Here is a 10,668-nt window from a genome sequence, read left to right as displayed (position 1 = left end):
CGAGAAGAAGCTTAACGACTGTCAGTTCGACCTCTGGAAGCAGTCCTACGTGGCCGCATGAACCGCTGTGTATGACAAGCTCCGACACAGTCGCCGCTTGGAATCAGTCCAGAGCGACTGCATCGCGTTGTCCATCGTCAAGCAGGGGGACCTCATGGTTGTTGCCAACGTCGGCGACTCTCGGGTTGTTCTAGGCACCGCATCCAACGATGGAGCCATCACACCGTCTAGCTCATCGTCCATCTGAAGCCCAACCTGCCATGTAAGTCGCTACTGACCGGCCATAAATTCTTGTGCGCTCAGACGACGGTCGTTGGTGATGTTGTGTGAGTGTCCTCGAATATGATGTATGTAGAGGAGTAGCGCATCTAGTGGTGCAACAGTCAGGTGTACTACCTTGCTGATGAACCCGAGGTGCACTTCGTCTGGCAGCCCAACCAAGAGTCATTGGCACTCGACATGTCGCGCGCGTTCGACGACTACTATATCATGGACTGTGGCATCATCTCGGCAACGGAGGTGACGTAGAGGAGGACCGACAGCAATGATCAGTTCGTCATCCTCCCCACCGTCGGGGTAGCTTTTTGTGCTGGTCTGTCTTTAATTCTCTTTGCAAACACAAACAATTGCTTTTTTGTTTGAGCAAGCACGTATGGTGGTACGTGCCTGATGACTGATGATGTACAAGGGAACTTCTTCTGGTAGGCGTGGGGCGTGCTCACCAATGATGAGACCATGAAAATCGTGGCATATATCGAAGTCGGTACTGATGGTTGCAATGTAGTGGTGAAACAACTAGATTAAAACAACAAAATTTATGTATGACCAGAATCACAAATAGATTATGAAACATTTTCTCATAACAGTATAACACACATTTTGTATATAAGTTATCGTGGTGTTATATGTCCCCGTTGCAACGCACAGGCACTCACCTAGTAGAGATTTAAGGCACATCTTAAGGGTGATTTTAATCAATTGAAAGATTCATTACTTGAACGTATTTCCAGGTTGAGAAAGCTCACAGTGGAGATGTTCATTGTGTTGATCGGATTCCCCTAGATGTTAACTATATCTTAACTGGGTATGATGACATTAAGGTTCAATTCAGCATAATCGTTGCAACAAATTTGATCTCTATCAGTTCCTTATGCGTTCAAGTAATGAATCTTTCAATTGATTAAAATAACAAAATTTATGTATGGCTAAGATCACAAATGGATTACAAAACCTTTTCTCATAACGCTATAACACACATTTATACATAAGTTATCGTGTTATTATATGTTTCCGTTGCAACGCACGGACATTCACCTAGTATATATATATTGTATGTATATAAAGCCACTACATGAGCCGCATGACGCACTCTATGCCCCCATCCCGCATACACCGGCGGCCAGCATTCATCGTCTCTGCGCTAGCACCAACGCTAAAATCTAAGTTTGTAAATGAGGCATGTTTTTAAAAGTGTTGACACATAGTGACAATGTAAACTAGTGTTTTATAATTGTAGAGATAGATAAAAAAACTTCTATAGAGTGTTTGGTTTGAGGAATGAGCTAGTCCATTATCTTCTCACTCTTCACTTTTTTCTTTGGTTTGTAGAATGGAATGACTTGATCCATCATCACCTCATTCCTCATAGTTAGTTAGTACTATATGAGGAATGTGTTTATCTCACCAAATTTGAGGAATAGATCCATAATACACCACCTCATTTTTTATGGATCAATTCCTCAAACAAACACCCCACTGAACACTGAGAATTGAGGCCTCCCCCATATTTTCGTGGGCGATGGCCTATGTGCGTGCGACACCGAACAATCCAGACCCGAAATTTATCTTCAATCGACCTATTGACGTTCGGGTTCCATGCTCCTCCCCCCTTTACGGTCTCCCACACCGTCTCGCACACCTCTCCCTATTGTTCCGGATCTGTCGTGGCCTGTCTCCTCCCAATCTCGCCACCGAGCCTGTGTCCCCGCTATCCCCCGTGTTGGACTCGTCCAACGGCTGCTTCAGAACGTGCGACAGGTGAGGGGCCGACCACACGAAGGCTGCAGCCGCATCTCAACAACCTCGCCATCTCTGTGTTATTCGGGGCCTTTGCGCTTCCTGCAAGCGGGAGTCTATGGACGTGCCAACACATGCATCTCTCTCTTGTTCCAGATCCGCCACTCCCTGCCTCCTCCTCTCGACCTTGCCACTAGGCCTAGGTCCCCGCCATCGCCTGTGCCGGACTCGTGGAGTCTACTGATGCCAAGTGTGCGCCAGGCGAGGGGGCCGACTGCGCGACCGAGATGGAGGTTGCGGCCACCTCCCTGGGCCCCAGCCATCTCATCATTGTCGTCTTCCTCAGGGCCTCTACGCTTCTCGCGGTCAGGAGTCTGTGCACGTGCCAACACATGCTTCTCTCTTGTTCCAAGTCCGCCACGCCCTGCCTCCTCCTGACCTCGCCACCGAGCCCCGCCCCTGCCATCGCTCGTGCCGGACTCGTCCAGCCCGCTGCTACGGAGCGCGTGCCAGACGATGGGCTTGAGCGTGTGGCCGAGATGGAGGTTGTGGTGAGGTGCATTTATCTTATTAGGTATCACTATCTTGTTTACCTTCCTAGTAGATCTACTGTCTGTAACATCCATGGCGCGTTTATCAGAAACGAGTGAAACTGAGAGTAGATCTACTGTCTATAACCTCTCCATGGATTTATCGAGTTCCTCTACTTTGCATTTTATTGGGACATGTTTTGTCTTTTCAGTACCTTATGGCCCTTCAGTTACAGTAACTTGAGAGGAAACTTTTGTTATCAATCTTTTAGGTCTCTTCTATTTTCTTTTTAAACTAGAAGGATCTCATTTGCATCGAGTGTCCTCTTTGGTTTTAGTTTTGAGTGCAAACCCCCTCGGCAAAAGAATTCACAACCTGCATGGAGTAGGATGAATAATATCGTTATAGATTATTTCTGCTAGAATAATAATAAATCAAAGGGACATGACAATGAAGACCAGATAAAGAACATTGGATGGACTAATACCTCTTTTCCTTCTCTTGATGTGCTCTACTTTGGGATTAATATCTGTGGATAGTTGGTATTGTGGTCAGCTAAGAACTCCAGTGGGAACTAGTTCTTAGATCAAAGCTTTTTAGACATAAGGAACAAACTTTCCAGATGTAAGGAAAATGGACCCCGGGCCATTTGGCTAAACAAGTTTTGGTGTTTGATTATCAACATAACCTGTGGACTAATGTGTTTGCTAGTGTTTGTGTTTGTAGTTCACAGGATGCTAAAGTTACTTAGATCAAGGCGTTGAGGAAAGCAACAACTCAAAAGAAGACATTATGAAGATCAAGTGAAGTCCAAGAAGCAAAGCAAGTGTTGCTAGATGGACTGTCCGTGCGAAGGCACCGGACTGTCCGGTGCACCAGGAACAGTAGCCCCAACGGCTAGTTCCAGGTGGCACTGTGGAGAGAAGACCACTAGACTGTCCGATGTGAAGTCCGGAGTGTCCAGTGTAAAAAGCCTGCGTGCCAAAGGTCGGCTGCAGTGTCAGACCAATGGCTAGGCGCACCAGACAGTGAACAGTGCATTGTTCGGTGTGCCGCACAGAGCACAGCTTTTCTCCAACGGCTAGTTTTGTGTTGGGGGCAATAAATACACCCCAACCGGCCATTCCAAGGTGTGGGAGCCCAAGCACCATACCAAGGCATATAGTAGACATTTCCAAGTGCTTATACACCCAAGTGCTTAATAGAATATGATTAGCGTAGGTGCTTTGTAAAGTGCTTAGGTTAGTTAGACCGCTTTAGCGCTTGCTCTAGGTGAACCCTAGTTAGTTGAGTGTGTTTAGAAAAACCACACAACCTATCGGCTCTTGCGCGAGCCATTGTAATTGTACCGAGTGGGGTGATAGTCTTGTGAGACCGTGACAACCGTGTTTGTGTCACGGATGCCACTGTGTACCGGAGGGAATGAGGCCCGCGACGTTTTGGCCGGAAGCTCGATAGTGGAGACGGCGGGGAGCATCCGAGAAAAGCTAGAAGCAGAGCACCACTTGCACATGGAGAAGGCCCACAGCTCTCTACGGAGTTACTCGACCGAGGTGCTTGGCTCTCTCGTGGTCTTCCCTTCACGTTGGGGCACCAACGAGGATTAGTCGGGACCTTGCGTTGTTCTAGATACCTCGATAAAAATATCGGCGTCATCCATGAGAGTTTGCATCTCTACCTCGCTCTTTAGCTTCCATATTTATATTAAGCATTTAGGTTTCAATCTTGTCTTTATACTTGTATTGTTGTAGATTAAAACTTAGCCTTTGCGATAGAGATAGCAAACACTTAGACAAAACCTAGTTTGCACATTCTAGTTTGATTAATTGCATAGGTTTTGCTCTAGAGATTTATTTGTGGCCTAGTTTATTAAAAGTTTTTGAAGTCCTAATTCACCCCCTCTTAGGTGTTACCTGTTTCTTTCAATTGGTATCAGAGCCTGGTTTGGCTCATTTAAAACGCTTTAGCTTCACCGCTAAAATAGCCGACGCTTTTTAGAGGAAGAGATGGATACCCATAGGTCAGCACACTTCGTCGGCACTTACTTCCCATATTATAGTGCTAGAATGGCTTGTTACCTAGAGGCCGTTGATCTAGGTGTTTGGATAGTCACTCGTGATGGGATGAAACCACCCAAAAATCTCGAGAAACCCACCACGAGTGAGGAAAAAGAAATTCATTTAATTGCTAGAGCATAAAATTGCTTGTATGAATCTCTTAGCATGAATATTTTTAATCAAGCTTTTACATTGAAAACTGCTAATGAGATTTGGCTAAAATTGCATGAGCTCCATGACGGCACATCCAATGTCCGTGAGCAAAAACATTGCCTAGTCTTACATGAGTATAATTCTTTTGCTATGAAAGATAATGAGCTTGTTAGAGATATGTATTCTTGTTTGAATATAATCATAAATGAGCTCAATTCTATTGACATTAATCAGCTAGGTGATGCGGACATTGTGAGGAAGATTCTCTCCCTGCTACCACAACAAAGATATGGGAGCATCATCACCATTCTTCACAACATGGAGGACTTGAGTACAATGACCCCGACCATCGTAATTGGGAAAATCGCAGCCTTTGAGATGTCGCAAAAAATGTGTCGGGGAGAGGAGCCAACTTCCTCAAGGCCATATGCTTTTGCATGTGATGAAAGGAAGGGTAAAAAGAAGGCTCCCACTCCAAGTTCCTCAAGTGAAGAAGAGGAAGAAGAAAGTGATGAAGGAGAAGATAATCAACCATCAACATCATCCTCCAAGGACGAAGAAACAATCTGACGCGTTGAAAAGGTAATGGGGATGATCCACAAGATTAATCTAATGGGTGTGCCCCTGCAGGTAGAGGATATTCTCTTTAACATTGATAGAAAAAAGCAAAGAAAGAGAGGATGCTTCGCATGTGGGGAGAAGGGCCACTTCAGGGACAGTTGTCCAACTATGGCCAAACCTAAAAAGGAGAGAAGCAAAGACATGACGCTAACAAGTATCAAAACTTGGGACGATTCTTCAAGCGAAGATGAACCTCCAAGGACGCGCAGCCACCGATCTTCATCACGCTTATTATGGTCATCACGCAAGTGCCTTATGGCAAGAGGTAAAATGAGTATTCCATCATCTAGTGATGAAAATAGTAGTGATGATAAAGGTGAGGGAAAGCCCTCCGTAGACGAGCTAGCGGAAGCCGTTAAATTTTTTCAGTATGTCTGGACTAAACAAAAAGCTCAATTTAAAACTTTGAAAAATAAGTTGATTAGCTCTCAAAATAATTATAAAGGTTTGCTAGAAAAATTTGAAGCATTTGCAAATTTGAATTGTGAGCTATCAACTAAAATTGAGCAATTATAGTCTAGTGCTACATCCATAGCTACCGATGATGGCCTTATTAAAAAGAATGAAAAACTTAAGGCTAAGTTAGCTAGCTCCCAAGAAGGTATTGAAAATTTGTTAGGGAAAATGGAAATTCTTAGCATACACAATAATGAGCTAACTACTAAGCTAGAAAACATTGGAAGTGAAAGTTGCCTAAAGGGGGGGGGTGAATAGGCGAAACCTAAAAATTAAAACTTTATCCCCCAACTAGATCCCTTGATTAGTGGTTAGAACAAGATGCACAATTATCGGAATATAAAAACTAAGTCCTTTGCTTGTAAAGAGTATTGCTTTCAAATAATGTGATATTGATAAATCAATGCAACTAGAAGATCTATGAGAATAAAGCAAGAAAGCTTAGATAAGAAGAGCAATAACACAAAATTCTTTGTTGCACGATGTTGCTTCACTAAAAGAGAATTTAACTTGAAGCAACACCAAATAATGTTTAGCAAAGAATAGTGCAAGAAAACTTAGAGTGAGGGAAGAACAAACAAATCACAAGTAATGAACACAAGAGACACGAGGATTTGTTTTACCGAGGTTCGACCCTCGAAGGCCTAGTCCCCGTTGAGGAGTCCACTAAGGACGGGTCTCTTTCAACCCTTTCCCTCTCTCCACCGATCACACAAGACCGGCGAGCTCTTCTTCTTCTCAAGGATTACTTAAGACCCCGCAAGGATCACCGCACTCTTTGGTGTCTATTGCTAGCTTTACAAGCCTCCAAAACTTTGGAGGAAGTTTAATGGTGTTAGAGTGTTAGGCCTGTTAAGGCTTGGCCCATGTGGCCCATGTAAACACTATATAGCTAACCTGTTGGGTTAGCCCTAATCTATGGAATATTCACTCCAATATGGTATCACTCAGGTTTCCATCCCTACAGCCGCCGCTGCCCTAGCCCTAGGGTTTCTGGCGCCGCCACCCTCCCTACAGCCGCCGCTACCCTCGCCCTAGGGTTTCTGGCGCCGCCACCCTATCCTAGGGTTTCAGCCGCCGCCGCCAGACTCCCGCCCAGGGCTTCCGCCGCCGTCTGCCTGGCGCCGCGCCCCTGCTTCACCGCGCCTGGCCGCGTCCAGCCGCGGCCCCGCCGCCACCGTGCGCGCCCTCAGCCGCGCAAGGACCGGCCGCGCCGCCCAGGGCGCCTCCGCCGCCGCCTCATCTTTCCCGGCGCGCCCATGGCTGGTCAGCAGCGCCCCTCTCTCTCCAACTCCTCCTTCCCTCCCCTCTCCTCCTGGGTGCGCGCTGCATCCCCTGGCCGACGCGCCGCCGTGCCCCACCCCCTGCCAGCCGCCGCCGTCCCTACCTCCCCTGCTGGCGCGCCCACCCTGGTAGCAGGAGCGTGGGGGTCGGTTCCCGTCTCCCCCGCACTTGGGCCCACGTGGGGGGCTGCGCCTAGCGCCACCAGTGGGGACCCCACTGCTGCCGGCGCCGCCTCTGCTCTTGCGGCTGTGGCGGCTGTGGTTCCGGCGGGAACTGCCGATCTGGAGGACTCCAACCCGCCACCGCCAATCCCCCCGTCGATGGTTGTCGATCCGCCGCCTCCTCCACCGCTCACCCACCAGGAAGACACTGTCGCCGCCCTCACCGCTGCTCGTGCGGAGCACGCTGCTCGACAGGCCCGCTTGCGGGAAGCGGCCCTCGCGTGGGAGCGCGAGCGCGCGGCCGCCGATGCTATCGCTGCTCAAATTGCCGCGGCGGAACAGCACCTCGCTTCGCCTGCGGCCCACGACGGCGGGGCCACCTCCGCTAACACCATGGGCGACGTGTACGGCGTCTCGACCGTACCGACAGTCGGGACCGGGCCCCGGACCATCCCCGCGGTGCTCTGGCATGACCCGGCTGACCCGCTCGTGGCTCAGCTCCACCTACAGGCTGGGAGTGTCCAGAACATTCGCCTGATGGTTCCGGTCGTCCTGGAGTCAGAGTCGCCATCCTACACGCGTTGGCGGGACTTGCTTCTTCTCACTCTTCGCCGCTACGCCCTGGATGACCACGTCCTCTGCGACCCCATCGGTGTGGCGCCGACTGCTGCGTGGGTGCGCCTCGACAGCATCGTGCTCACCTGGATCGTGGGGACGATCTCCGTCGACCTCCACAGCCTCCTCCGGAACCTTCCTCACGCTCGTGCTGTTTGGCTTGCCATCGAGAGCCAGTTCATGGGCAACGCCGAGGCCCGGGCTCTCCGCCTCGACGCCGCTTTTCGCACCTTCGTCCAGGGGGACCTCAGTGTCAGTGCGTACTGCCGCCAGATGAAGACCATGGCGGACTCCCTTGGCGATCTGGGCTGCCCCGTGGAGGACCGCATCCTAGTCCTCAACGTCCTCCGCGGCCTCGGCGATCGCTACACCCACCTCCGGTCATTGCTCATGCGCCAGCGCCCCTTTCCTACCTTCCTCCAGGTTCGCGACGACCTCGCCCTGGAGGAGATCACTCTGGGGGCTCAGGCTGCATCGATCTCTGGCCCGGGGTCCTCGTCCTCTTCGACAGCACTGGCGGCTTTCACCCCGACCCGTCCGCCCACTCCGTCACAGTCTGCCCTTGGCCCTCGCCCTCTCGGGCCGAGCATGGGCGGCGGGGGTCGAGGTGGCGGAGGCGGGGGCGGTGGTGGACGTCGCCGCCGTGGTGGCCGCGGTGGTGGTGGTGGTGTCCGTGGCCACGCATCGACGCCGGGACCCCAGCAGAGTGCGCCTTGGCCCACTTTCCACCACCCGTGGTCAGGGCGCATCTCCATGTGGCCGTTCCAGGGGCCAGGCTCTGAGGCTCGGCCTCCGGCGGCCATGTTCGCTGGTGCGCAGCCAGGGTTCGCTTTCGCCTCTCCGTCGCCCTGGACCTCGACACCTGCCGTTTCGTCGTGGCCCACGCCTCCGGCTTCTCCACCGTCCGGGCTGGTTGGTTGGGACGCGGCCGCCCTGGCTGCTTTCCAGACTCCTACTCTGACTCCGCCGATGGGTCCCGAGTGGATCGCGGACACCGGTGCTACCTACCACACCACCCCCGACCCTGGTATACTCACCTCTGTTCGCCCTCCTTCTTCCTCTCTCCCCTCGTCCATCATGGTGGCGAATGGCTCGTGTCTTCCTGTCACATCTGTGGGTGCCGCCGGCCCTCCCGGCTCTTTTCGCGTTCCCGATGTTCTTGTCGCTCCTTCTTTGGTCCACAATCTTCTTTCTATTCGTCGGTTTACTGCTGATAATTCTTGTTCTGTCGAGTTTGACTCTTTTGGTCTTACTGTGAAGGACTCGGCAACTCGACGCCCCCTCCTCAGATGTGACAGCACCGGCCCCCTCTACACCCTTCGGCTTCCGTACGCCACATCTTCTTTGTCTTCGTCACCTGACACAGCTGCTGTTTTTGCTGCCGCCACGTCTTCTACCACCTGGCATCGTCGCCTTGGTCACCCCGGACGCGACGCCTTGATGCAGCTTACTCGTAGTGCCACTATCCCATGTACTAGATCCCATGATGAGCATCTTTGTCATGCGTGCCAGTTGGGCCGTCATGTTCATCTTCCTTTTTCTTCTTCTTCCTCACATGCTACTCATGCATTTGATCTTGTACACTGCGATTTGTGGACTTCACCTATTACCAGTATGTCAGGCTACAAATACTATCTTGTGGTGCTTGATGATTTTTCTCATTATGTGTGGACTTTTCCTTTGCGTGCCAAGTCTGAGACTTTCCCCGCCCTCCGCCACTTCTTCGCCTGGGTGTCCACTCAGTTCGGCCTCACCATTAAGGCCGTTCAGTGTGACAATGGTCGGGAGTTCGATAACTCCACCTCCCGCGACTTCTTTCTCTCCCACGGGATGCAATTGCGGATGTCTTGCCCGTATACCTCCTCCCAGAACGGCAAGGCTGAGCGCATGATCCGCACGACCAACGACACCATCCGCACTCTTCTTCTCCAGGCGCACCTTCCGGCTCGTTTCTGGGCCGAGGCCCTCCACACCTCTACCTACCTCCTCAACCGTCTCCCTTCCACTGCGTGCCCGGCCCCCACTCCTCACCAGGCACTCTTCGGTACCCCTCCGCGCTATGACCACCTCCGTGTCTTCGGGTGTGCTTGCTACCCGAACACCGCTGCCACTGCTCCTCACAAACTAGCACCCCGTTCCACCCTCTGTGTGTTTCTCGGGTACTCCCCGGACCACAAAGGCTACCGCTGCTTTGACCTCTGCTCTCGCCGGGTCCTCATCTCTCGCCATGTGGTGTTTGATGAGTCCGTATTTCCCTACTCCTCCACCACCACACCACCCTCCTCCGACCCTGACCTTGACCTCTTCACTCTCTTTCAGACTGACGCGGTGGTCGAGCCACCTCTCCTTCCTCTCTCTGCAGGTACTCGCTCACCACCTGTCGGTCCTACTCCCGGCCCGGTACCTTGCTCGGGTTCGGTGGTGTCGCGTCTCCGCGGAGCCCCGTCTCCGATCGCCCCCGGGCCGAGCGAGGGTGGTGGGACTGCACCGCCTCCGGGGCCGTCGGTTACGACCCCTCCGGCCCGCTTCGCCCAGCCGGTGCGGGTCTACCAGCGCCGGCTGCCGCCACCGGGGTTCGCACCTCCACCGTCGCCGCCCCTGCCGCTGTCACCGCCGGTGGCCCAGTCCCCGCCAGGGACACCTACACCTCCGCCGCGGCCACCCGCGGCCCGTGTCGCGACGCCGGTGTACCATCCACCGCTCCTTCATCGCGACCCGCGGCATGTCCACCCGATGGTGACGCGGCACGCGGCCGGTACCCCGCCGCCCCGTGT

General features: G+C 52.1%; 1 protein-coding gene across 1 annotated transcript; it reads left to right on the top strand.

Annotated features, from left to right (window-relative positions):
* The first annotated feature begins 8,561 nt into the window (after positions 1–8,561).
* LOC103633206 (uncharacterized) lies at positions 8,562–9,400 on the top strand. The gene is made up of 2 exons (XM_008654904.2): positions 8,562–8,921; positions 9,155–9,400. The coding sequence occupies exons 1-2, from the start codon at positions 8,648–8,650 to the stop codon at positions 9,187–9,189; spliced, it is 309 nt and encodes a 102-aa protein (XP_008653126.2). The 5' UTR covers positions 8,562–8,647; the 3' UTR covers positions 9,190–9,400.
* Positions 9,401–10,668: the final 1,268 nt, after the last annotated feature.

The sequence above is a fragment of the Zea mays genome, chromosome 1 (genome assembly GCF_902167145.1).
Source record: "Zea mays cultivar B73 chromosome 1, Zm-B73-REFERENCE-NAM-5.0, whole genome shotgun sequence".
Classification (NCBI taxonomy): domain Eukaryota; kingdom Viridiplantae; phylum Streptophyta; class Magnoliopsida; order Poales; family Poaceae; genus Zea; species Zea mays.
The sequence above is the reverse complement of the archived record's forward strand: the minus strand, read 5'-3'. Positions and strand labels throughout refer to the sequence as shown.